Below are 27,515 nucleotides of genomic sequence, written 5' to 3'. Positions count from 1 at the left end.
CTTTTTAATAGTTGTAAATTAGTTTATTTGTGGGAGAGAGTGATGCTGGGGACCGTCTGTTCTGCCATCTTGACTGGAAGTCATTCATTTCATTTTTTATATTAAACATTTTATTAAGGTATAACAGACAAACCAATAAAGAGGACTTCATTGTCTTCTTTTTGTTTTCTGCAGTTTCTCAATTTTCTACAATAAATAAGGACTACTTTGTTCGTGGGAAAATTCTTACAACTTTCCCCAGCAATCTCTCTCTCTGTGTCCCTCTCTGTCTTTCTGTCTCTTTCTCTGTCTCTCTTTTTATCTCTCTGTCTCTTTCTCTCTCTCTGTTGGTCTCAGGCTGGAATCAGCAAACATTCTAAAGGGTCTGGGGTCTGGACCACCCCTCCCGGGAGCCTGTTTAGCTCACACAGCTTTTACCTGTTCCTCACCCCTGAGCTCAAGTGTGGGAACATGACCCTGCATTTATTGAGTGCCTACTGTGTGCCGGCTGTGGGGTAACCCTTGTGGGAAGTGGACTATGATCTCCCCTTGCAGATAAGGAAGCTGAGGCCAAGAGAGGGGAAGGTAGTTGCGAGAGTCGCGCAGGAAGGTGGTGCATTCCCACGATGGAGGCTCTGTGTCTGATGGGGGAGGCACCCAGATGCAGAATCCACAAAGCAGCCCTCAGGAGGGTGTTGAAGCCAAATGGGACCCATGGGCCAATGGAGGAGCAGAGTGGGGACCCCAAAAAGCTTCAGTGGCTCCTCAGGGGGCCTGGGAGTGGGGTGTCAGAGGCTGAGGAGGAGTGGCGAGTGCAGGGCCCAGCCTGGACAAAGACTGTAGGTGAGTGTGGCCGGGTGCGGCCAGGGAATGGCAGGAAGTGATAAGCAGGGCCTGGCAGGCTCAAGGGTGGTGGAGGGGTGCCTGATAAGAGCCTGGACTGTATTCAGAGGCAGCAAGGGAGACTTCCAAGCAGAGGAAGGGCTTGGCCAGATAGGCTTTCTAGAAAGATCCCTTGGGCTGCTGAGTAGGATGGACTATGGGGGCCGGAGGGAGCCCAGGGAGTCTGGTGCAGTCTGCAGGGGCAGGATGACCGTGGTCTGGATGGGAGGGGCAGCAGTGGTGGGCAGTGGGGAGAAGTGGGTGGATGGGGGGTATCCTGGCTCCTGGCTTGGAGGATCCTGAAGGACATACTGCGTGTGAGGTGCTGGTGGGGATATCTTCGGTGGCCCCAGGGAACCACCATAAAGGCTTCCATGTGGTGACTGGTGAGTGGGTTTCGAGAGTGCAACTGTAACTCCTAAAAATCAGAACGCTGGCCACCCCACTCTTGTTCCTTTCAAGGTAGAGGGCCCCTGTCTGCCCCTTGTCCACTTCAGTGTCCTCCCCCACCCACTCCTCTTCTTGGTGTTTCCCTTCATTACCAGCTTTTCTGGTTCTCCTAACAGTTCTCCTAACCTCTGCCCTAGGGGTCAATAACCCAGTTCCAGGACCAGTGCTGGCTGAACTTGTCCTTTGTCCCCTTGCTGGGAATCCCCCTGACAGGTCAGGGACTGCAGCCGAGCAGTGAGCATGGCCAGAAACGATCCCAAGTCACAGGGACTCCCTGCCTAGTACCTGCTTGTATGCCCCCTGCAACAGGGAGCTCACCACCTACACACAGACCACACTCACACTGGTCGGCAGTGGGACGTCCACACCGAGGTGTCGGGGGCTGGCCTCAGAAAAGAGCTGGAAGGCCTGTTTCTGCTCCTTCCAACTGGCACAGAGACGCCACCCTGACTCCCTAACCGGGGCCACTTGTGCAAAATACCTTCCTTCCTTTGAGCTTTGCCTGGGCAAGCCCTAGGGCTGGGTGACCAGGAGGGTGGGGCAACCTCATATTTCTAGTGTCAGTGTTTCTGGCTTTGCTCAGTCCACAGGGTTCTCAGAGAATGTGTAGAAGGGCTGGCCCGGGATAATTTAGGGCCCCACGAGAGGAACTTTTCCTTAATTACTTGTGTCGTAGATGCTCAAGTGGAAAACTGAGAAACACTCCAAAAATCACCAAGGAATCGCCTGCCCCTGGAACAGCCCATGAGGCAGGCCCTCAAGGAGAGGAACTCGGGTGGGGTAATCCCTTCCCACAAACCAACTGCATAACCTGGCACCACAGCCCCTTCCCAGCCTCAGTTTCCTCCTCTGTAAACGCGGAGGCGTCATCCCCGCCCTGCCTGGTACACGCCGCGGGCATGTACCAGGCGTGAAAACAGAAAATAGACTAACTGGGAAGTCCTTTGAAAACCCTGAAATGCGAGGCGTGCCCTGCTCCCGGGGAGGCCGGGCTGCCCAGGGCTTAAGCCCCGGGCAAGGCACGTCTGTTTGAGCCTCGGTTTCCCCGTTTGTTAACTGGCCTTTCCTTCCACTTCTTCACGGTGAGTGGGGTAGGGGTGGTGGTGGAAGGTGAGGCGTTGGAAAGAGAAAATCCCGAAGCCTCAGCAAGGATGCAAGGAGAGGACCTCAAGGTAGGAGCAGCCCTGCGCCCCGCAGGCCCCGCCCCCATTGCCCTGTCGGGAGAACTGGGAAGGCTGGAGGAGGGGCGGGAGCGGGACCTTTGTGGGCGTGGTCTGACCAGGCGTGGGGCGGGGCCTGGAGGGGGCGGGGCCGGCGGGCTGACTCCGCCGCTCTCCCGGACCCGCTGAGGCTGCTCGGCTCCTCGGCTTCCCGTCGGCTGGGGTCGGGCTCGGCAGCCGCTGGCCGGCCGGTGCGTCCGTCCGTGCGTCTGTCCGGCAGGGCGGGCCGAGCCGCGGGCCGGGGAAACGGCGTCGGTAGTTTCCCGCGCTCCCGCCGTGTCCCGCCGCTGCCTCGGCGGGCGCCGTTGTCCGCATGGCCGCCATCAAAGCGCTGCAGGAGTGGTGCCGGCAGCAGTGCGAGGGCTACCGGGACGTGAACATCACTAACATGACCACGTCGTTCCGCGACGGCCTGGCCTTCTGCGCCATCCTGCACCGCCACCGGCCCGACCTCATGTGAGTCACCCTTTGCGGCGCCCGTGCGCCCGGGACTCTTTGACCCCTTTGCATGGGCAATGCAGCTGTTAACACAGACGGGGAAGCCGAGGCCCAGACCTGCTCCGGGCTCTGGGGATGGGGTGCAGAGTCAGAACTCCCAGACCACGGGGCCGCTGAGATGGACGATCTTGGGCTGGGCAGAGCCGAGTCCTGCAGGTACAAGCCACTGTGTGAGTCCCCTCCCCCAACGCTGACCCCTGTGGCCTCAGTTTGCCCGTCCACCAAGTGGATCTGGGCCAGAAACAGAATATCCGTCCGCCCCCGCTGGCTTAGTCAGGCCGTGACTCAGGGCAGTGTCCTGGGCTCTGGCCACCCGCCCCCCCCCATCCCTGGGAAAGGGCCATCAGAGCTGCCCCTCAAGCCCTCTGAGACCCCTTACTGTCCTGGGGCCCAGCCACCAGATCAGGGTTACTGGAGGCTTCTAATGTGGGTACTGCGCCTTCCCCCAGCCTGTCCAGGCATCTTTGGGAGTGCAGCCCAGGGTCACTGTGGGGGATAGACCAATGAAGAGCAGGAAGCCCTGCGACCCCAGGTCCTGTTGGCCAGGCCTCTGCACCCTAGAGTGATAGGGGACGAGATGGAGGCTGGGCTTCTGTCCCTGGGAGCTGCAGGAAGTGGGCAGGAGATAGGCGTCTAGGCTGTCTCCGCCCAGGAGGATCTTGGGGTGGGTGGCTTTGTTGCCAGATCTTGACCTGAGCCTGGATCTGCTCCATCAGATATTCACTCAGCAAACTCTGTTTGGCTGAATGACTGGCACCTAGCTTGCTAGGACAGAGATCTGTGTGCCTAGGCTGGTGGCTCAGGAAGGGGGTCCTCAGAAGGCCTCCTGCAACCCAGGCACCTTCTGGAAAAAGCATTCTCCTGAGAAGTCATGGCTGGAGCCAGGACTGGGATGGAGTGTATGTTTGCCTGGTTGGTCTCAGGGCTGGGTCTTCTAGATGCTGGCCTCAGTCAGACCCCTTGCTGTGCAGATGAGGAAACTGAGGCTCAGAGAGGACAGGCCCTTGTTTGGGTCACATGGCAGATCAAGCAGAGACAGGGCTGGCACCCGGGGCTCCTTCCCTGTACTCCCAAGAGCCATCCCCCAAGCACCATTCTCCAGGGGAAGCTGGAGTCTTGAGCAAGCTGCCTGGGCTTCTGTCCTCAGGTTGTGAAATGCATTTGTGGGGCCACCCGGGGAGTCTCCATGTGGCACTCGGGCAGCAGTCTCAGCTCCCTGCCCAGGGATGTGCCTCAGTGCCCTTAGAGGTAGAAGATGTTGGGCACAACGTGCTTCAAATCGAAAGCCTGAAACTGAGCTTTTATAGAGAGTGGGCCAGACCGTGGAGACTGGGGAGGTTGGCAGGCTGAGTCCTACCAGGGGGTATAGGGTCCCAGGCAAGGCTGGCTGGTGACTGAGCCCCTCTGGGGGTGCAGGGTCCAGGATAACGCTGGCTAGTGATGGAGCCCAGGAAGCCCAGACAGACCCAGTGTGACAAGTAGTCAAGTGGAGGGAAAGATGACACTACTGTCTGCTAGCCCTGTGGCCTCATGGACGATGGCTGTCACTGGAAGTTTGGGGCCTTTCCCGCCCTGGACAGTTTCCATCTGCTCCCAGCTGTGCTGGGGTCAGGCTGGCTGTAGGAATCTGAGCCTGGCCAGTACACCGTGCCCACAGGTGACCACAGGTGTGCACACATGAGTGTGTATGTGTGCTGGCACAAGCAGGCATATATCCATTCACTTCACTGACAGTTATTGAGTGCCTGCTTTATACCCAGCACTATATACTGTACAAGGTCCTCTTGGTCCCCCAGGTAGGGGGCAACATTCTAGCTACAGGGATAGACAGTGAACAGGTAAATGAATCAAAGCTCAAGGTGACTCCAGACAGCAGAGAGGCCAACACAGGAAGGAAGTGGAGAAAGGCTGCTGCCCACAGTTACACATGGGCACAGAGTTATCTTATATACTGCTGTCCTGGTTATTGTCTGTCTGTCTTCACTGGACTGTCAGCTCCAGAGGGTGGGGGCGTCTGTCTGTTTTGTTTGTTGCTATATTCCCGCAACTGTGCTCAGTAGATAGCGGCATATCGTTGGAGCTTTACAGATAAGGGCACACAGTTGGGGCTCAGTAGCTATGATAGGAGCTCGGTAGATACCTGTGTGCAGCAGGGAGGAGGAGGCCATGTAACCAGGGAGGCAGAGACTGGAGTGATGCAGCCACAAGCCAAGGAACATCTGGGACCACGAGAAGCTGGAAGAGGCAGGAAGGATCCCCCCCTAGAGCCTCTGGAGGAAGCGTGGCCCTGCCCACGCCTCAATGTTGGACTTCTGGCCTCCAGAACTGCGAGAGAACAAATTCCTGTTATTTTAAGCCCCCAGTTTGTGGTAATTTGGCACAGCAGCAATAGAATAGGTTTCCATAGGTGTCAGGCAGGGTAGGGGCTAGGTAGATATTGGCCGAAGGAATGCCATGGGTGTATTGGGGGAGGATGCATGAGAGTATGGGGACACACGCCTATCCACATGCCTTAAACACTCCCATCCTACACCCACTGCCTCTGTCCCCTGCCATGCCTCTGGGCAAGGTGGTGGCTGTGGAGGGGGTTTCTCACCATGAAGCCCTGAGCTGCCCTTACTGCCCCCAGTAGCCACCAGGAAAGCGAGGAAACACATGTGAAGGACGGGCGCAGTGTGGCTGTCTTCTCGAGGGATCTGAGGTCAGGCTTTGGGTGAGACCCTGGCCTGGAGAGACCCAGACCACAACACTCCCATCCTCCTCTCCTTCCTGTGAAGACCTTACGGCCACAGGAACGTGGACATCCTGTCTCCATATTCCTAGCTTTGCCACCAGGAAGTCCTTCCCTTTGTCTGACCTCAGTCCTTCCTGCTGCATGCTGAGCTTGTTTCCTCTTGGCCCCCCATGGAGAGCAGCTGTAAAGGAACAGCCTTGGGCACTGAGCCAGCCAGGTGGGGCACTTGGGCTCCTAGTTCTGCCTCTGCCTGGCCAGCAAGGGGGAGAAGGGGGCGGAGATCTGGGGGTTCACATGTCCTTTGTCCTTGCTCCTTGAGGCACATGTGACCTGCATTAGTGAGCCTCATGGGGACCGGGATGTGCGTGTGAATCTCCACTTGAGGGTCAGGAAATAGCCTCACCCAGCAGTGCCCACCTGGAGGCAGTGAGGTGGGACAGCCTCCCTGCCTGGTTACCTGAGCCATGCCCACCCCACCCCTGTCCACCCATAGCTGTGGGTTTTCTGCAGGTAGGCCTCAAGGACACCCACCCACAGGGTCTGTTTCCACAGTGACGCCACATCTGCTAGGGAGCCAGGTGAGCTCAGGAACTTCCCAGAACAAACAGCCCCACCCTCCCTGCCTCCTGTGGGCAATAAACCTGTTGGGGCTAGAGGCTGCGGTGTGGCCAGGCTCCTTCCCCTTCTGGGCCTGACCAGCAGGGGCCAAGGTCTCCAGGAGTGGCTTGGGCTCCCAGGTGGGATAGGAGCTGCGATGGAGGGAGGGACAGGTGTCAGGCAGGTGTGGTGGGCTGTACTGAAAAGGTCTTCCATTGGGTAGGAGAAGAATCATGGGCCTCCTTTTCCAGGATTGAGGCTTGGGACCATTTGTGAGATGGTGGAGGGGTCCTGGAGAGGGTGTCATGAAGTTGAGCTGCTGCAGACTCCCCACCCCTCCGTCACGTGGCAGGGTGACCCCAGGGAGGCCAATGTCAGGGCTGGGGCCAGAGTTAGGGGTAGCTGTGATGGCCTAGCACGGACCCCTTGGGTAGTGGCCCCCTGACGGTGGCAGGACTCCCCAAGATGCGTCCATTGCTGGAGTCAGGGGTGAGACTCACACACAGAGATCCCCATCCAGAACCTCCCGAGGCAGCGCTCTCTCCCTTCCTGGGCCAGAGCAGAGGGCAGGCTGGCCAAGACTGGGCTGACCTCTCCTCCCACGTCAGCCTCGCCCTCAGCAGGACCTTCTGTTCCCTGGCCTGAGGGTCTGCTGCCCAGACCCTTGCGTGCCTTCCGGCCAGAGCCATCCAGAACAGGCATGGGGTGGGGGTAGGAGGGGGTTGGCTGACAGCCCACCCACACAAGGGCAGCCCAGGGCCCGACACCCACAGAAGGTGGGGGCTCTGGGGCCTTCTCCCCTTGCCTTGGTCCTCACCCTCACTCTGTTCCGATTGTGTCTTGGGGTCCCTCTGCAGTTTTGCTCTTACTCTGAATCCCTCTCAACTTTTGCGGGGGGGCCTCGCCTGCCTCATGGGGCACACTGTTTCTCTTGTGTGCCCCCCATCTCTTTCTGTGTGAGTCTTTGTCCCTGTCTCCAGCTCTCTGTCTGTCTCTTCTCTCCCCTTCCAGATGGAATTAACTCCAGATGTGCTGGAGGTGCCTGGGAAAAAAGCCCAGGGAGGCTCTTTCCCTTCCCAGCCCAGGCCCATCCCCTGCGTGGCTGCATTTTGTTCTGGGAAACAAACCACATGAGGTCAACCATCCAGGAATTTGGAAGGGGCACATTCTCAAGAGCCCCCAGAGGCACTGGGGCAGGAGGCCGGCTCAGCTCCACAAACTGCAGTTTACAGTCCATGGGTCAGTCGTGGCTAGCAGGGAGGAGCCTGGCCGGGCTGGACACACATTGGCAGATAGTTGACCAACGAACGATCGCACAGCTGATGTATAGACCCAATTGATTCATTCATTCGGCCAGTGTTGAAAAGGGAATAAATTAATGCCTTAAAAAAATCAGCAAGCATCGAACGAGTTAATTTATCAACAAGCATTTACAGAGTGCCAACTGTGTGCCTGGTCCCACGGAAAGTGCCTTGGAGTCGTACCAGACATACCTGATTTTAAATTATGAAAATTCAAATAAAAATGATCTATCTCAGGAGTGTGCTGTGAGTCCCAGCCCACTCGGTGGGTGGGTTTGCGGGCAATGGGTTCCGGCTGCCTCCCCAGTGGCAACTACTCCCCATGCCGAGCAAGGGCGAGACTGATCCATCCTTGTCTGGCAAGCTGGCCGCCTCCCCGCGGGTCAACCAGAGCCAGGGTGGTGTTAGCCTGCTCTGGCTGCTGTAACAAAGTGCCCTAAATTGGGCAGCTTGAACAACAGAATTTGATTCTCTCACAGGTCTGGAGTCTGAAAGTCGGAGACCAAGGTGTGGGCATGGCTGGTTCCTTCTGAGGCTGTGAGGGAGAATCTGTCCCCAGCCTCCCTCCTTGGCTTGTAGACAGCTGTCATTTCTCTGTCTTCACGTGCTCTTCCCTCTATGTGTCCTAATTCCCCCTCTTTTTGAGGACACCAGTCATATTGGATAAGGGCCAACCCTAGTTTTCTCATTTTAACTCCATCACCTCTGTACAGACCCTGTCTCCAAATAAGGTCACATCCAGAGGTACTGGGTCACATTCAGAGGGTACTTAGGACTCCAACATGTCTTTTTGGAGGGGGGCACAATCAGGCCATAATGCCAGGGGTCCCCCCCGATGGTGGAAAGCTGGCCACCTTGGACTTCCTGGAGGGATGGGTGGGGTCTCCCCTTGGCGCTCTCAGACAGGGTTTGCAAAGCAGTTCATACATTGGTCATTTCCACCAGCACACTGGCCTCAGAGCTCAGCTCCTCGGGGACTAAGGCCATGCTGACTGCACCTCTGGCCACAGGGGACATGAGCTCAGGCCTCGGTGAGGCAAAGCAGAGAAGCGTCCACTGGGACCTGCTGGGTACCTCTGGGGAGGGGCCTGGCCAATGCATCATGCAGAGCTGGGAAAGGGTGTTCTGGCTACAGGGAGCAGCTTGAGCTGAGGTCCAGTGGCTGAGAGGGTGGGAAACCTCAGGGAGGAACTTGGTGCAGAAGGGTGTGGTCACCGTGGGACTGGCCAGGGTGGTCCAGCCCAGTTGTGGAGGCCTAGAAGGCCCAAAGAAGCATCTTGAATGTCGTCTCAAGAGCCGGCGGTCCTTGAACTTGCAGCTTCCAACCTGCGCAGCAGGCACTGGCACCGCTGTCGTGGGGAGCCCTGAAGGCTCTGGGTGCTCTGACCTGCCTGGACCTCTGAAACACTCACTCTGGGTGTGGAGGATGAGATAGCTTCACAGGGACAACTGGCTGCTCCCAAATCCGTAGAGGGGAGCCACTGCAGCCCCCTAGGGCAGATGGAAGCAAATGCAGGAGGCAGATGCCTCCTTCTCCTGCTTTGTTTGGAAACAAAACAGAACTTGTTATCCTGCCCTCCTGCTGGCCGTGGCATCCTTGCCAGGGATATGGCCGTTTTGGTCAGTGACCCTGGGAAGGTCTGGAGAAGAGCTTGAGTGTTGAAAGGGATGGAGGTGGGAATGTGGAGAGAGTGTGCTCCTGAGCCCCCAGAGGCTGAGGACGGAGGAGCCAGCATGACTGGAGAGTCCCAGGGGTGTTGGATGGAGGCTGTCCACCCACGTGTCCTTGGACACTCCTGGGATCACACCACATCTGGGGACAAACCCAGGATGGATGGTGTGCACGCAGCTGAATGAAGGCATCATCCAGGCACAATGGTGCTGAAACCCACTTATCGCTGCTCACTGAGCACAGGGGAGAGGGCGCCGTCTTGTCATCTGTCCACCTTCTTGTCATGTGCGCAAAAGCTCTGTCCTGCTATTGGGTGGTCTTAGCATCTGGAACACGTTACCTGGGAGGAGGTCCAAGCCGGAAATGTTGAAGGTTTCCCGAAGAGCTGGGCAGATTGATGGGCGGCAGGCAGGGAGTCTTCCTAAGGAGCGAGGCGGGCAAACTGCAGCCCCCATCCCACTGCCCCGACCCAACTGTGCGGCTTTGGGCAGCTCACTGCCCCCGGGCCTCAGTTTGCTCCTCTGTAAAATGGTCTCACAGTCCAGACCTCTGAGGGCTGTTATGGGGGGCAGGGCGGTGGGATCCTATATGGTCAGGGCTTGTCAAGGACTGACCTCTGCTGGGCAGACTGGGCATGAGCGAGGTGGTCCCAGGCCAGGCAGCCACAGGGGTCTCAGCTTCTCTGTTTGAGACCTGACAAGTCTTCCTGCTTGCTGCAGCCACAGCTGTCAAATTCACCACCAGAAACTGCAGTCATCCTCCCAGATGAGGAAACTGAGGCCCCGAGAGAAGAGAGGGCTTGCCCAAGGTCAGACATCAAGGCCTGGATGAGGCAGGACACAGCTCTTAGCCTGAGCTCCTCTCCTGTGCCACGAGGTTTCCAGAACAATCCAGTTCATGCTGACGTGGCAACGGCTGCTGTTCACATCCCAACAGACAGCAATGTGGACAGACGGACAGATCACTATTTAACCAACACTCCCATAGCCTGGCAGGTTTTGTCCGTGTCTGGGGCTGGACTGGGGCCACCTGAGTGTGATCCATGTGTTCTGCTCAGAGCATCCTTCGGGTGTGCAATGTGCTGTGGTGGACCATGTGGGGGGGCATGTGCTTGGAGTCCTGGGACCAGCCTGGAGCTCATGCAGGGCTGTGCTCACTCTTGGCCTCTCCAGGAAGGTGCTGCTATCCAGGCTGGCCTGGGACCTCGCCTCTGTGTCTAGTGCTTGTGTGTGTTTGTTAGAGGGTGGGGTAGGACTCTAATATCCTCAGCCCTGAGGGTCTGTCCCCCCAGGGGATGAGGCTGGGCATCTGGTGGGTGCTTAGTAACGCCATACTATGAACAAGAGAAAGAGTAATCGAATCTCAAATGCCTGGACTGTGGAGCCATGGCCTGGCTTTGACTTCTGTCTTGCTGCTGTGTGATCTCGGGAAAGTCCCTGAGCCTCTTTGTGCCTCTGTTCCCTCATCTGTGAGATGCAGACATGAGTAGTGTCCCCTCCATGGGATGGGCTTGAGCCTTGAGGGAGTTGATGTTTATGAAAAGCTGAGGACAGCACCCCTCACGGGAGGTGCTGTGAAAGCAAAAGCGAATGATGGGACAGACGGGGTGGCTGGAGGGGCCCGTCCTGCCCTCGGTGGGCAGCGTGGGTGGCCGGCCTCATACAGCTCCATTCCTCACTGCACGCTGGCTCTGTCCCCTGCCCATGGAGCTCTCACCTCCATCCCGTGTTGTCCTCCCCTGTGAACATCGGGTCTCTGTGACTGACTCTGAGCTATGCCCTGGCTTTGCCTCTCTGGGCCTGTTTTGTGCAACCTCCGATTGGGTCAGGAGAGGTGGGTAAGGGCTCAACTTCTCCAGGGCACTGGAGGTGAAGGCTGAGGCTATAAGGACTGATCGTGGTCGTAGGCCAGCTGGGTGCCCAGGTAACCGGAGGTGGCAGCAGCCTTATAGGTGTGGGCAGCATCACTGTGCCTAGCCTGCCTTCCTTGTGTTTGCTTGTGACCTCATTCATTCACAGCTTGAAAAGCCACTTCTGGCCTTGTTTTCCCCATCTGGGCAAGAGGCCTTTCCAGCCCCTCTGTTCTTGGACTCTGAGCTGTTTTGGACACAGGTGTTTTTATCTTCCAGAAACTTCAATGCTCTCAGGAAGGAAAACATTTATGAAAACAACAAACTGGTGAGTCCTCCCCACCCACCTCCCATCCTGCCTTCCCAGCCCCGGCCTCAAAGCTGGCTCAGCCGGTCTGCCCTGCACCCCCAATCCATGTCTGAGGGATCACTGGGCCCCTGAGTAGATCAAACCTTCCTGTCGGGTCTGCCTCAGGAGTCCTGCCACTGAGGCCAGGGTCCTGCTGCCCGACTCTGCAGCCAGTCCTAAGTGGGGTGACCCCAGCATTCTGGAAAGAGCTTCTGATCTTGGAGCCCAGGCCCTACTGGTCCCCTCTTTTCCTTGGTGGGGAGAGCAAGGGGGCAGGAAGTAGCTGGGGATCCTCCTTCCCTGTGGGTGGCCCAGCCCTGTCCATGCAAGACAAAGCAGTGGTCCAGGGGCGGCTGGGAAGGCAGGGCCCCTGGGTGGTCCTGGTGGGTGAGCTGCCATACCCCACCCCATTGGACCAGCCTCCCCAGCCCTGTCCCTGTCTGGATTCAAATCCTGCCCTGTCCTCCCCAGCTGTGAGACACTTCCCTGAGCCCAGCCTGTTTCCCTGCTGCAAAATAAGCTCCACTCTCCTCCACTGGCTGATGCATAAGGAGGTGGAATTCATCCGCTGGTTCTGCAGCCGTTTCCTGCTCTGTGCCAGGCAGGTTCCGGGTCCATGCCCCCGCCCCCTAGAGCGATATTCCAGTGCGGGTGCCGGACAGTGCACATGGCACGGTCACTGGTCAAACCTGCCTAGCCAGAACAGTTGCCACTTGCCACTCGGCACATGGGCAATTTGAATTTAGATTTAACTTAATTAAAATGAAATAAAATGAAAGATTTCATTCCTCAGGTGTGCTGGCCACATTTCAAACACTCATCGCCACACGCGGCCGGTGGCTGCTGTGTTGGGCAGTGCAGAATAGAACGTGTCCACCGTCTCAGAAAGTTCTGTTGGACTGCACCGAAAACCATCTAGCATGTCAGGCAGGAAAATGAAGGAGAGAAGAGGGTAGAGGACTGGGGAGGCCGTCGTGTGCAGTTTTCAAGGGGGCTCAGGGAAGGCTTCGCTGAGCACAGACCTGCGGGAGGCAAGGGAGCCCTGTGGACATCTGCAGAAAGGGCGTCCCAGGTGGCGGGAAGGCACCTGGCTTGTAGAGAAGCAGCGAGGGGGCTGGGACAGAGCTGGGGGGTCAGAAGGAGGACTTGGGGAGGGAGTCGGGAGACCAGGGTGAGGGTGCGGAAAGAACAATGGCTTCCGCTGCAAGTGAGAGTGGACCGCTTGCAAGGCTGAGCTGCGAGCCCCTCGTGCTCCACAGCACCTGTGCTGAGAATAGGCAGGAGGCAGAAGGGACGGCGGCCCAGCCCCAGTGGTGGCTGTGGAAGGGGTCGGATTCTGGATGTGTTTTAAAGAGAAGTCAGAGGAGACACAAGGCCTTTGGTCTTAGCATGGCATGGCAGTCCCATTGGGCTGGGGGGTTGCCCAGGAGCCCCTGTTTGGACTGTGCTGGACATTCACGTGGGGGTCATGTAGGCAGTTGGAGGTGCGAGCCTGAGGTTTAGGGAAAGGCTGGAGGTAGAGATTTGGGAGTCATCAGGCTATGGATGGGATATTTATTTATTTATTTATTTATTTATTTTGCTGGCTGGTACAGGGATCGAACCCCGGACCTTGGTGTTTTCAGCACCACACTGTACACTGTAACCAAAGTGAACTAACTCGCTAGCTGGATGGGATATTTATAGGCAAGAGACGGGATGGGCTCCCAAAGGCAGGAGAGCCATGAAGAAGGACGGAGCTCAGGACCCCCATGTCCGGAGTCTGGGGGATTTGGGGGCTGGCGAAGCAGACTGGTCCCTTGGGTGGGGTGTGGGGAGTGTGCTGGAGGGGCTTACAAGGGAGAGGGGTTGGAAGCAGAGAAAATACATGACATTTTTTGAGGAGTTTTGCTTTAAAAGGAACTAGAAAAATGGGATATAGAAGTGGAGTCAATAGGCAATTTCTTTTTCAGGGAGAGTTTCAATGGGTCTGTAGGGCTGCTGGGAGTGGTCGGGCAGGGGGGCCCTCCAGGCAGGAGAGAGAGGGTGCACGTGCTGGGTGACAGGAGGTGAAGGGCCTTAGTGCCCAATGTGGGAGGGAGGTGGATGCAGGGACATGGGGGATGTGGGGGTGGGCATCCCCCGAGGGTCTCCTCAGAGGCTTCTGACTTCTGAGTGGGATGGATGGGGCGAGGTGCCAGCTGAGAGTGAGGCAGGGAGGAGGTGCTGGGGGTTTGAGCAGAGAGAAGGTGGGAACTTGGTCTGGGGTGGGGAGGGGAAGTGGGGTGGGATTGCCCCTGGTGGCACTTGGGGGCCCCCCAAGGGTCTTGGACTAGATGAGGGCAGGTGGCTGGCAGAGCACTTTTCTGTAGCCACGTTTTGGTGGCTTGGCACAGGCCTGAGTAGGTGGGAACCTTCTGCAACCCCAGCTGGGGTATATCCAAGTGAGTACAACAGAGTCAGGGGTGGGGGTGTGGGGGTGTGCATGGAGTGACCGTGGATAGGCCCAGGAGGAAGGGGGGTGACAGGTGAGGGACAGGGACAGGTGATGGGCCAGCGGTCGGAGCCCCCGTGGGGTCAAAGGACCAGTAGGGTTCTGTGCTAGAGGGAGGGAGTGGACGGTGGAGTGGGAGGGGGGCGCTGAGGCTGAGATCTGTCATGTTCGGTATGCAGTAAGTACTCTATAAGTGCAGCTTTCCTGGCCCTCCCAGCTCAGTGTATTGTGTACCCGTCTCAGCCTCCAGTACCTCATGCCCCATTGCTTTGGCTCTGAGGACACAGACCACCTTTGTGTACCCCCCTAGGCCCCAGGGAGGGCTCAGCGGTCTGGGCGGGTGTGGGTCCCGCCTGTGCTTTCTGACTAGATAAGGTTTGGGGCCGCCAGGGCTGTGTGGGGCACCAGGGTGTGAAGGGAGCTCTTGGGCATCTCCAGGGTGATGTGGTCCAGGTGGGGTGGGATCCCCCTGGGGGCCCACGCAGGGTCTCGAGAGCCCACGGGGGACTGGCTCCCTTGAGGAGCCACCTTCAGTCCTGTGTGGCCGGGACAGTGATCCCCGCTGTACAGATGGTGTCTGAAGGTGCAGCAAAGACAAGATGCCCACCAAACTGAGAAGGTGTCTTGAAACTGAAAAACAAAGCAGACATTTCCATGCAGAAAAGGTAAAGAATTTTAATTGAGAGGGTGATTTTACTTACAGGATGATGGATTGAAAGCCAGGAGTGTTTGCAGTTTCTCCACCACCTCCTGGTCGAGTCCAAGTTTATATAGTTCACACAAAGCAGTGAAAAAACCTAGGATGCCATTACTAAGAAGCTAATGTCACTACTTCTAACATGAGTATTAGTTTTGGTGGTCTTGCGATGCGGGTAGTGGGACCGGCCACTACCATACCGGTACTTAATCATTAGGTCCTTTCTTTATAGTCAGCAGCTGTTTCTACCTTTTCTTCTGACGACCTTACCCCACTTACTGTCTGACTTCTGCAGGCAGGGTTCACACAAAGGACGTAGCAAGTGGTAAGGGCTTTCAAGATGGAGTTACTTCTGCTCATTGTCCCTCAGATGGGTAAACTGAGGCCCAAAGAGGCACACAGGCAGAGAGCAGAGCTTAAACCTTGAACCCAGACTTTTCTGGGCTCAAAGCTTATTTCTTGCCTGCACCCCTCTTTCCTGGGGTGAGCTGGTGACCTGGTCGAGGGGGAAGGCTCTCCCATCCGGCTCCTGCTGACCTCCACCCACCTCCTCCAGGCCTTCCGCGTGGCCGAGGAGCAGCTGGGTATCCCAGCCTTGCTGGACGCCGAGGACATGGTGGCTCTGAAGGTGCCTGACCGGCTGAGTATCCTGACCTACGTGTCCCAGTACTACAACTACTTCCACGGCCGCTCCCCCAGTGAGTCCTGCCCCGGGGCCCCCAGCCTGGACCCTAGCTGTGCGAGACAGGACCAAGGCTGATTCTCGCCTGGGCTCTTGCTGGCCACCAAGGGGCCACCAGCCCTATCCATGCTGCAGCCCCGTGGCAGGTCCCCCCTGGCCTCACAGACCTCTCAGAGTCCATGCCCAGCCCCCGCCAGCCTGGCACCAGCATAGCCCTTTGGGATGGGCAGTGGAGGTGCATGGTTGGCAAGTGAAACAGGGAAGGAGGACTCTCTGGTGCCACAGGTGTGGTGCCCCTGGTGCTCTGTCTTCCTCTGAAAGGGCTCTGGGCTCCCCCAAGCCCCTAACCTGTCCCTGCTTGGCCCAGGCTCAGCTTGTCCTCTCTCCTCTCGACTGGATGGATGCGCCCATGATCATACCCTCCTCCTTCTTTCTGGGCCTTGGTTTCTCATTGGGACCCCGAGCTTCTGTGCCCATGTTCTTGCCTCAGCTGGCCCTGGCAGGGTGGGGCCTCCAGGCAGGGTTGGGTGGGGTGGGGGAGAGGCCGGGGCCTTTATCCCAGCTTTTTGTGTATTGAGCTGCTCAGCTCCTCCTCTCACCCCCTACATTCCTCTTCTAGGCCTTAGAAATCCCCGGAATCACTCCGGGCACAGGGCCAGCCCCTGCTTGGTGGAGAAACAGAAAAGTCCCTTTTTCCTGACCGCAGATCCCTGCTCTCAGAGCAGGGAGGGAAGGGGTGTGGGCCAGGCCAGGGCTGTGCCGGGAAGAATGTGCCCTCGGGGCTGCCCCTTCCCATCCCCAGCCCCCCAGACAGTGGGAGCCCTCGGGCAGTCCATGCCAACCCCTCCTGGGCACCGGGACCTTTGGGGGCACCCAGACTCTTTCAGAGCCAGGGTGCAGGGCTGGGTTGGGACCCTCCTGTCCTGACCCCTGCTTGTCTTGTGCCAGTTGGGGGCATGGCCGGCATGAAGAGGCCTCCGTCAGACTCCGAGGAGGAACCATCTGGGAAGAAAGCCCCATCCCGGCCGGCCAAACTGCCCTCACCCGCCCCAGCCCGGGGGCCTCCACTGTCCCCAGCCAGGACAAACCCTGTTGTCCAGCGGAAGGATGGGGGTGCAGAGGGCCTGCCCCCGAAGGCTGTAAGCGCCCTGCCCTGCCCTTCTTCTGGTTTCTTGGGTTTTCCAGCAGCTCTTACAGAGTGGGGCTTGTGGGATTGTGCAGCCCCAAACCACAGGGCCCGAGGTGGGGCAGTTCCCCTGGGTCCAGGGCATGGCCTCAGCGGCTGTTTATCAAGAGCCCACCCAGTACTGGCTGCCCTGGGCTCCTTTGATTCTGCATGGTAGGAACTGTGACCCCCCATTGTACAGATGGACAGACCAGGACTCAGGGAGGGCAGGCAGGTGGTCAGAGCTTGACCCCTGACCTTTCTGGGCTCACAGCAGGTTCCTGTGGTCCAGGCCACCTCTCTCTGGGGCAGGGAGGGGTACTGGTTGTGCCCTCTATTCCCAGGCCAGCTCTGTAAGGTGAATTAGGGTACCCCCACTTTTCAGAGGTGGAGACTGAGAAGGGATAATAATGTGTGGTTGGGTGCCCCCTGCTGTCCCTGGGCTGTCACTTCAGGCTCTGAGAGCTGGAGCAAGATAGGGCTGGCAATTGGGAATTGGATTTGATCTCTGCGCCTTGGGGTGGGAGCAGGGGGCACTGGAATCTGTCCTCTGGCCCCACAACCCTACGTCAGGACCACTAAAGTCAGGCCCCAACTCCCTCCCCAGGGCCAGGCTGGAGGCCCTGATCTTGGAGTCCAGCGGCCTGGGCGTGAGTCCTGACCGTACTCTCAGTTCTCCAGTCTGTAAAATGGGACCTTCCTGCCAGCCTGTGGGGCAGCAGTTGGGAGGGAGAGCTGGGGTAGACCATAATTCAGAGATGTCAGCTGGCTCCTGGTGCCCCCTCCCAAGGGCCTGGTGTCAGTGGGCAGCTCAGTCAGCAGCACCTGTGGGATCTGCGGCAAGCATGTGCACCTGGTGCAGAGGCACCTGGCCGACGGGAGGCTCTACCATCGGAGTTGCTTCAGGTGGGCCTCCCCTCTCCCTGCACACCTGAGTGGGCATCTTCCTCCCCCTGCACATCTGAGTGAGCACCTCTCCTCAGATACCTCTTGTGGCTCCCATCGCCCTCCTATCTGGCTATGTCCTCCTTCTCCTTGGCCTCATTTGTTGCCAATAGCCCAAGATGCTCAGCTGTTCCTAGATACCCTAGGACCTGACACCCTCCTCCTGAGCCCTAATATCCTCCTCCAGTGTCCCCTTAGAGACACCTTCCTGGCTGTCCTTCCAGACACACTGACTCAGTTTCCCTCCTCTGCCTCTCAGCCCTTTGTGTAGGGCTTTTTACTCTGTGACCATCTGCAGCCCCTCCCCTGCTGCCCTGCTCCTCCCTGGCTGGCGGCTCTTGGAGGGCAGGCACAGGGTCTTGCTTGTTACATAACCACTCCGCAAGGCTGGGAGTGGGTCAGCCCCTGGAAGTGGAGTGCAGCATGGCCCGTGTGTGTGTGCACGCACTGACATGTATGAGCACTTTCTGGGGTGTCTGCATGCCTAACGAGGTTCTCAGTGGAGTCTGTGACTCAAAATGGTTCAGAACCATGAGAAGAGGCATTTGTTGAATGAATCAATGACGACACAAACAGATATGGGAACATGTTTGTGCTTGTGGGAAAGTGTGAATGGATGAACACCTGGGTGAATGAGTGCATGAACAAACGGCTGCAAGCCTGGAGCCCCCTCGTGACGTTTCCTCTCTCCCCAGGTGTAAGCAGTGCTCCAACACGCTGCACTCGGGGGCCTACAGGGCCACAGGAGAGCCAGGAGTCTTCGTCTGCACCAGCCACCAGCCCAGAGCTGCCCCTGCAAGCCCCAAGTTGCCTGGCCTGGCCCCTAGACATCCAGGGACCATCCCCATGGACTCTAGTTCCCCCAGAGCCCCGCGGAAGGCCCAGGAGGTGAATGGGTCCAGAGAAGCTGGGCTGAAGTCCAGGCCACCAGCCTGGGAGCCTGCAGTGGGCAACGCAACTGCCAAAGGTTTTGTTCCGGCTGCACTTGACCCTCCAGCCACTACGTCCTCCCGCATCCAGGTGGGGAGCCCAGCCTGGCCCAGGCTCTCCTCAAGTCACGTGGCTTCCACCCCCATGGATGGCAAAGCTGGCATGCGTGTGACCAACAGCTCCCCGACAGGGTGGTCATCACCAGCCCAGGGCACAGCAGCAGTCAGCTCCCATCCTGCTGTGCCCCTAAGTGCCCCGAACCCTCGCCCAGCCACGCCACAAGGCCGCGGATCCCCCCAAGTGGCAGCTGCTCAGCCCAAGCTCAGTTCCAGCTCAGCATCTCCAGGCCCAGTGGACTCCCCAGCCTGGACCCCATCAGCCTCCAGGACCCAGCAGGCCCGGGAGAAGTTTTTCCAGACATCTGGAGTCCCCCCCAGCAATGGCCCAGCTGGCAGGGTCCCAGCTCCAGTGGACGCTCCCTCCAGAGACAGCAGCAGGGAGCAAGCACTGAGCTTCCTCAGGAAGGCCCTTCCAGGGCTGGGGGAGGCTGGCGCTCAGGCTCCTGGCAGGTGGGTAGAAGAGGGAGGGGCTGGGGTGCAGCTCTTCCCCACCCACCAGCCAGCAGGGCCCCTAGAAAGCCACAGGGTTTGGAGGAAAGCTGTGGGGAGGGGGACCAGGCTCTGTCCCTCCCTGTTTGTGTGACCGTGAGGGCTGTACTTCCCCCAGCCTCAATTTCCTCATCTGGGAAATGGGTAAAATGAGGCAGGAGCAGCCATGTTTGGTGGTCAGAGTGGCAGGAGGCCTAAAATCTGCTGTCTGCAGGTGCTCAGGGGGTACTAGGTGCAGCGACACTGCTGCCGGGGCCGCTGTGGGACACGCACTCAGCGAGTGTGAGCTCCTGATGCCGTCTCTGTGGAGCAGGGAACAGGGCGCACAGGAACTCCACACCAGCTGGGTCTGGGTGCCGGCTTGTCTGACTCCAGCTGCGTCTGGACCTTCCCTGCCCATCCCAGCGCCTGCCCCGTGCCTTCTGCACCCCAGACGCCAGGCAGCTGGTGTTGACGGGATGAAGGAGGGTTGCTGTGTTAGTTTTCCGAGCACCACTCACTGGGCAGCTCAGACAGCAGGCCTTTATTCTCTCACAGTTCTGTAGGCCAGAAGTCGACATCACGGTGTCTGCAGGGCTGTGCTCCCTCAAGGGCTCTAGCGGAGCATCCTTCCTCGTCTCTTCTGACTCCTGATGGCCTCAGGAGTTCCTTGGCTGTGGTGGCATCACTCAGATCTCTGCTTCCGTGGTCACCTGGCCTCCTCTGTGTCTGTCTCTTCTTTTCTATCTCTTATAAGGACAGCTGCCGTTGGATTAGGGTCCGCCCTAATCTGGTGTGACTGCATCTTAACATGATTACATCTGCTCTGCAGAGACTCTATTTACACATACGGTCACACTCTGAGCTTCCTGGTACACATGAATTCGGGGGATGCCATTCAGCCCAGTGCAGCCACCTCTCAAGTAAGCAGGTTCCTTTCTAGGCTGGCCAGCCATGCTGTGTCCACTCCTCATGCTGCCCCTCGTTGCAGGGTAGAGGCATTCCTAGCCCTGAGCTGCCTGACCCTCCCGGCCCCCAACAGATCAGCTGGTGGTGCCCAGAGGTTTCCAGGCTGGGCACGGGGATAGAAGAGCAAATCCACCCTGCCCCTCCTGGGACTGGGGGCTGTCCAGGGCATCCTGGGGGACGAGGCTGTGTGCGGACTCTCTGTGTGAGTGCTCCCTAGAGTGGGGGAGCTCCTCCTGGGAATCCAGACTGATCATCCCTGAGCCCAGAGTAAAGGGAAGAAGGGGGAGAGAAATTGGTTGCAAAAAGGGGACAGGGGCGACAGAACTGCCTTGGCCCCAGCGGAACAGAGCACCTGGCTAGGGGAGGTGCCTGGCATCCCCACACTGGGCTCGGCAGCCTTACTCCTGCATGCATGTGCACCCAGGGGAATGCAGGATGGCCCAAAGCTGCGTGGCCGTGAGGAGGCCTTGTGTCTGGCTGGGCTGCACAGCCCGAGAGTCACTTAGATCGGCCGAGGCAGGCCCAGGCCAGCTCATGGTTCTAGACAGGGGTCCCCATGGTGAAGTTCCAGGTGCTTCTGGCCCTGGTCCCTGTGTATGGTATGTTCTGGAACATTGTAATCTCAGCCGATATCTGATTTAACAGGAGGGTAAAATCAGCCACCAACATATGCAAATGCCAGAAGTAGAAGCCTGTGGCCTATCCCTCTCTGTGGTGGTCTGTCCTGTCCAGAGCGTGGGCGTTGGGAACTAGCTGCCAGGGACACTGAGGGGCTTCAGTGTGGGGTTAATGGTGGGAGAGGCTCCTGGATCTACCTATGCCTGATGCTTATTTTCCTACCCACAGGCCCTCCCGTACCCCAAATTCCCATCCCCAAACCGAAGGGCCACAAGTAAGTCCCTCAGTCAAGCCGTCACAATCTGCGTCTCCCAGGGCCCTTAGTAACCCTGTGAGGATGGAGCCACAGGCCTCCCTGAGTGTGGGCAGCACCTCTCGGGCATCCGCATCGCCCCAGGTGGGCAAGAGGAGCTCGGCTGGATCCTCGGGGGTCAGCAGGGTGGGTGCTGGCTCCAGGATGAAGCCAGAGGCCCCAACGGCAAAGAGTAAGAGCCCCCTTATGTGGAGTGGGTGAGGGGGTGTGGGGTGCAGTAGGTTGCCCGGGGTCGCCTCTGCCCAGGGTCTCACCCCATGTTGTGGCTGCCCTTCTCCCCAGCCTGCGTCCTGCAGTGTTTGCTGTTTCACGGTCTGTGTTCCAGGGCCCGCTGTCAGTATCTGTTCTCTGTGATACCTGCTTCATAGCAGGGTCACTTAGGTCCTCACTCTCTCCACCTGTGTGAGGGCAGTGAATGTCTCCAGGGTCACACTGTTTGATGGGCCCCATTTGCCCACCGCCCCGGTCTACACTTCTCAGAGAACATGCTGCTCAAAGCGTTTGTCTGCGTCTTTCCCTCTGGCTGAGCCCCCACCGTCAAAACCACCCTCAGGTCTGAGACAAGAGGGCCTGCAGATGGGCAGCCGCAGCCTAGCCACGTACCTCACACAGGCACATCAGGGTCCATGGGGCTCACCCCGCCTTTTTGCTAGAAGGGGAAGTTGAGGCCCAGAGAGAGGAAATGGTTCCCCTGAGGACACACAGCACAGGCAACCAGTCTGGAAGGCCTGTCTCCAGACTCCCAGCCCAGCACTCTTTCCTGCATGCCAGGCTGGCTGGGGGGTATCTGAGGGTGGGGTGGCTGCAGGAAGATGGGACCGGGTGAGGCCCAGCCTTTCCAAGCAGGCATTCCCCCTTACCTGGTGCACCCTCCTTGTGAACCATCTCCTTGCCCCCACCCAGGCCCAAATGCCAGCCCCCAGGAAGGCCAGGAGGATGGGCCGGCAGGATGGAGGGCCCGCCTGAAGCCGGTGGATAAGAAAAATCTGGCTGAGAGGTGAGGGGCAGGTGGGACAGGGCTCTGGTGGGGTCCTCCTGGTGGTACCTACACCTGGGCCTGTGGATTTGTGCTCACATGAGCTCGAGCAGGAGCCTGTGTCCCAGGGCTGACACAGGGCCTGGCATACAGGAGGTGCTTAATAAATGCTCTGGGTGCATGACAGCATCAACCCATTGACACACTACAGTAGGGATGTGTGCACATCACTCGTACGTTTCAGTTGTGTGTAGCAGAAGATTCAGGAGCTGGGAGGGGGGTGACCACTCAGGCAAGACCAGGTCCTACCATGTCTTCAGGCCACGGGCTTGTCTGCACATGGCTTTGGGAGTCCCCTCGAGGTGGGCCTGGGGCTGGTGGGTGCAGGGGACTGACCTCACATGTTCCACCCAGGGCTCTGGAGGTGAAGGACCCGCAGGTCCCAGCTGAGCCAAGGGCAGGGGACACCCCCAGGAAGGTCTCAGGAAGCTCCGAGGGAGGTGTCCGCATCGTCCTGACCCCTGTGTGGCCTGACAGGATGCCAGGGCCAGCTGGGCCTGGGCCCACCCTCTCAGGTAATGCTGGACAGGAACCTGAGGGCTGCCCACCTGGCCCTCCCCTATGGGGGTAGGGGTCCCAGGGCTGGGACCTGTGGTGCCCCCCTTTTAGGGTATGGGGGGAAGAAGCAGAGGCCCTGCTCAGCCAGAGGAGTTGGTGGCCTCTGCGTTTGTTCCCCGCCTCTGTGGACGTGACCAGTATGGGCCAAATGTGGGTGTAGGGCTTGTGAGGACTGACCCTCCACTAGGGAGGGTCAACCGAGCAGGCTGTTGGCTGTGCTGGGACAGACCCCAGACTCCCAGCGGGCCCCTGGCTCAGGGGAGGCTACTGGGTTGTGGGCCTGACGTAAGGCTTCTCCTTACCTGGGGACAGCCGTGTCCCCCTCCCCGTCCCACCGCAGGAAATTGGCTGTCCCTGCCAGCCTCGATGTTTCTAGCGATTGGCTTCAGCCCGTGCCCTCAGGGCAGGAAGCCCAGGCCTGGAGCTGGAAGAAGGAAGAGGAGAAAACCTGTGCTCATGGCAAACCAGGTCAGCCCCAGAGACGCTGTTCCTGTCTGGGGTGTAGACGAAGGGAGGCCTCCTCTGAAGAGGAGATGCTGGGGCTTTGGAAAATGTATAGGAGCTCACTGGGTCCCAAATGGAAGGAAGCCCTGGAGGACCGAGTCCCCACTGACCCAGGCCCTTCCTCATGAGTAGGGTGGGAGGACTACGCCAAGACACAAGCTGCCTCCTGGCACCTTGTCACAGGCACCTGGTAATGATGGAGCGTGCGCTCCTGGCAGCTCGAGGGACGGGTGGTAGGGGTGCCAGAAGGGGTGTATCTGGTGCTGCTGACCTGGAGGAGGGCAGGGGGCAGGGTGGGGGCAGGGCCTGGATCTGACTGTGTGAGCTCTAGCCCTTTGGACAGTGGCAGGTGCTGTCCAGGTGCCTGTGGGGTTGGGGCAGGGCAGCCAGGTGGTGACATCAGGAACATCCGGGGAGGCAGAGGCTGGGGTGGGTCCAGCTGTCCCAGGGTCAGACTCCCTTCTGGGCCGTGTTCAGGCCTGGTGCCCTGAGGTCCAGGAGGCTCATTCTGCCCCTTGTCCAGGGAGGCCCCTGGGCCCAGCCAGTGTCCCTGCTCCGCCTGGCAAGACTGTGACCTCCCCCGTCAGGGTGAGTAGGCTGGGGTTGGAGGGGGCAGGAACTCAGCCCTTGCGACCTGCCTCACCATTTCCTTGTCCCCCAGCTGCACCCAGACTACATCCCCCAGGAGGAGATCCAGAGGCAGGTGCAGAACATCGAGAGGGAGTTGGACACCCTGGAGCTCAGGGGCATTGAGCTAGAGAAGCGACTGCGGGCGGCTGAGGGAGGTGAGCTGATCTGACCTGGGCCAGCCTGTGTTACCTGCTGACCACAGGCTGGCCCCAAAGCCACCCTGGGCCAGGCCAGCTCCACTCCTGAGTGCCTCGGCCTGGCCATCAGCCTGCTTGACCACTGGGGACACCTTTGACCCTGGGGCCCTGACCCGGGCCTGACACTGTTGCACCCGGCCTGGCTCCTCTCCTTAGATGACTCGGAAGACAGCCTTATGGTGGACTGGTTCCGGCTTATCCACGAGAAGCAGCTGCTGCTGAGGCTGGAGTCAGAGCTGATGTACAAGTGAGAGATCCAGTTGCCACACGGATGCCCACAGGGGTCCCCTCCTGGAAAACCATCTCCTCCCAGGTGGGCGGGTTCTGGGCTGGGAGCAGCCGGCCATCAGGCCAGGCCTCAGACCCACGTCTGCCGCGCAGGTCCAAGGACCAGCACCTGGAGGAGCAGCAGCTGGACATCGAGGGCGAGCTGCGCCGGCTGATGGCCAAGCCCGGTGCGTCCGCCCCTGCCTGCCAGGGTGCCTCCGCCTGCACAGCCTCAGCCCCAGGGCATGGCACGGGTGGATGCAGGCTTCCAGCCTTGCTGCTGGCTGCCTGGGGGCAGTCATCCGTGCGAGGCGCCCATGGTGTCGTGGTGTGGTACACTCGGGAGCCATGCAGGCCCGGGTTTGGTTTTCAGCTCGTCCACTTCCCAGCTGTGTGTTCTGAGCCAAGACACTTGACCTCTCTGTGCCGGGGTTTCATCCCCGCTAAAGTGAGGACCATCATAGGGTCCATCTCACACGATTGTGAGGATTCAATGAGTCAATACGAGTCAGGCGCTCAGCACAGCACTGGCAGGTTGTAAGCGCTCCTTAAGAGTGTGCTGTTGGTATTTTGTTTTGGTGATGTGAGTGCCCCTGGGCTGAGGGCTCAGGTCCTGGCAGTCTCGGCTCCATCCTTTCCTTGCTGTGAGATGAGACAGTGGCACCCTGAGCCTCAGTTTCCACCTCTCCACGGTGGGCAGCCGTCTTGTGAGGGTAGGTGAGATAACCAGGAGAGACCCCCAACACTCGGTCTTCGATGTTCATTCAACCAACATTACCAAGAGCCCACGCAGGCTGGCAGACTCCACCTCAGGTGCCCCTGAGACTCCACCCTCCTCCTCAAATGGAGGAGCCTGACACTTGAGCAGTGGGGACATGGCTCCTTCTGATGACTGGCTGTTCCCATAGAGAGTCTGAAGTCACCCCAGGACCGGCAGCGGGAGCAGGAGCTGCTGGACCGGTACGTGAACACGGTGAATGACCGCAGTGACATCGTCGACTTCCTGGATGAGGACCGGCTCAGGTGGGTGTGGGACCGGTCACCTCTCTCTCAGTGCCTTCCTGCCCACCTCAGCAGGGAGGCGTGAGACGATGTGTGCCCCCGTGTGCATTTTGCGGGGGGGGCCCCCGAGACACAGCGGGCGTCAGAGGTTCTCCACCCGCAGAGCCCCTTCCTGCTCCCTGCTCCCCAGCCTTCAGGGTCAGCACCATCCAGTGGAACTTCCTGCCATGACAGTGTGCTGTCATCTGCCCATCGAGCATGGTAGCCACTGGTCACCTGTGGCTGTTCGGCACTTGCAGTGGGGCCCATGTGACTGAGAAGCTGAATTATTTTGAACTTACTTTTACGTAGCCACACGTGTCTCCTGACTGCTGCACTGGGTTGTGCTGTTTCATGGCCAACCCCAAAGAGCTTTCCTGCCCCACATTTCAGATACGGGCCCTGTCTAGGCCATGCAGGGTCGGCAGCCGAGGTCAAACTCAAATGTGACCCTCTTATGAGCTTGCAGGACTTTGGCATGGGTCAACCCACTTCTCACCTGTCCCCATGTCACTGGGGTGGTTGGCCCCAGAACCCCCTGTCTCTATATCACTGGGTTGGTTGGCCCAGTTCCTTCCTGTCCCCATGTCACTGTTGAGAGTCTGGGCTTGGAGAGGGCAGGCACCTGCCCGGGGAGGGGAAGGGCATCACCAACATGTGGCCTGTGGGCAGGTGAGAGGGCGAGTGGCTGGTTGCCAGGTGGGGCTCAGGGCTCAGGTGTGAGGCAGACTGGAGACAGTCCCTGCGACTCCCATCCAGGGAGTTCTGTCCCTCACGGCCACCACGGTTGCTGTTTCAGGGAGCAGGAGGAGGACCAGATGCTACAGAACATGATCCAGAAGCTGGGTAACTTTGGGGGCTGGGCAGGGCTGGGAGAGGACGCCCCGTGGGGGTGGGTGCCAGGCCCCAGCTGGCAGCTGTGGCAGGAGGACAGATAGGTTCCCTAATGGTGCATGCTCCCCGGACCTTGAGGGAGCTGAGAGGTGGCTGACGAGCATGTGGTCAGGGTGTGGGAGCGCTGGCAGGGCCTTGCCCTCCAGGGTGCTCAGTCAGCGTGGGGGGGCTCACATGGGGAGGGTTGCAGGGTCTGCCCTGCTGCTGGATCCCAGCTTCCTACAGGCTCTGGAGGTCCAGGGAGGACTCTGGAGGGTGGAAGGGAAGGACATTTTCTGCAGGGGAACTTGTGTGGGCAGTGGCCACGAGTGGGTGACTGCCACCTCACTGTCCATCCCTTCCCTCCTCAGGCCTCCAGAGGAAAAAGCCCAAGTTCCGCTTGTCCAAGATCTGGTCCCCAAAGAGCAAAAGCCATACCCCGCAGTGAGCTGCTGGCCAGGGTTGCAGGACTCTTGCCAGTGGGCCAGGTGGGGCTGGCCCAAGCCCCGCCATTCGGGCTCAGGAAGGGACTGGTGGTGTGGCCCTGGAGGGGGCGTGGGGGCAGCAAGGACCTGTGCTACCCTCTCTGGCGTCTGAGTGGCCTCAATAAAGCAGCTGCCCGCACGGCTTCCTGCTCGATCTCATGTTTGCCTACGTGCTCCTTGTGGCCTAGCACCTGGCCAAGGTCTCCACCTGCTGCTGGCTCTGCACCCAGCACAGACATGCTCTGTGGTCTTGGGCAGGCGCTGACCCTCTCTGGGCCTGGCCCTGGCCCTCTGAGGTGGCATTCTAGCCACTCCCTGGCTACACAGAAGGGCTGGACGTGAGCCTCACAGGAGACAGGGATGGTGGCATCTGTGCAACCTCTCAGCCCTCATCTCAGGTGCTAGCCCCACATGGGGATCACGGCATCTTGGTGGCCTGAGATTTGTGACCTCAGCCTCTGGGAGTGGACCGGGCAGGGCCCTGGGATGGAGGAATCTGAGCCCTGGCCCCTGGTCAGGGTCCAGGTTCCTGGTGGCCCTGGCAGCAAAGGGGTGGGGCCCCCTGTCCTTCCCAACCTCTGGTGGAGGGCACACGTGTTGGGACAGATCTCAGAAGATGGGTCCCCCTCAGGCTCTGTGAGCCAAGAGAGCTACTCCCTCCTGAGGCCTTGGTCTCCTGTCTGTGCAGGAAGGGCGAGGTTGCAGCTGTGCCCTGCTGTGCTGTTTTTGGCTGCTATGGGAGCCTGGCCATGGTGGTCCCAGTGGATCCTCAGCAGTGGGATAGCTCCAGTCCTCCCCAGATGGTGGCACGTGGGGACAGGGCCTGAGCTGGGTCAGAGCCCGGAGCCCCTGGCTGTGTGCATTTAAACTCCATGGGGTCACGCTGAGCAGAGCTCCTGCATCTCTCCTTCATGGCGTGTTGGAGGGTCTCAGCCAAAACTCCTGGGTGGTAAGGTGGGCATGGGGTATGGGAGAAGGAGGGTGGGCTGCTGGTGCAGGGATGGAGCCTGTATT

At 59.1% G+C, this 27,515-nt stretch overlaps 1 protein-coding gene across 1 annotated transcript; it reads left to right on the top strand.

Annotated features, from left to right (window-relative positions):
* Positions 1–2,734: 2,734 nt before the first annotated feature.
* Positions 2,735–26,573, top strand: MICALL2 (MICAL like 2). The gene is made up of 17 exons (XM_063091527.1): positions 2,735–2,987; positions 11,462–11,510; positions 15,258–15,399; positions 16,332–16,522; positions 17,339–17,454; positions 18,189–18,992; positions 20,826–21,103; positions 21,814–21,907; positions 22,301–22,461; positions 22,817–22,972; positions 23,532–23,596; positions 23,670–23,793; positions 23,992–24,082; positions 24,217–24,290; positions 25,011–25,125; positions 25,943–25,989; positions 26,388–26,573. Exons 1-17 carry the CDS (start codon positions 2,845–2,847, stop codon positions 26,462–26,464), a joined length of 2,727 nt encoding a protein of 908 aa, XP_062947597.1. The 5' UTR covers positions 2,735–2,844; the 3' UTR covers positions 26,465–26,573.
* Positions 26,574–27,515: the final 942 nt, after the last annotated feature.

Source organism: Cynocephalus volans, chromosome 3, assembly GCF_027409185.1.
Source record: "Cynocephalus volans isolate mCynVol1 chromosome 3, mCynVol1.pri, whole genome shotgun sequence".
Taxonomy (NCBI): domain Eukaryota; kingdom Metazoa; phylum Chordata; class Mammalia; order Dermoptera; family Cynocephalidae; genus Cynocephalus; species Cynocephalus volans.
This window is presented reverse-complemented; position numbering and strand designations above follow the sequence as displayed.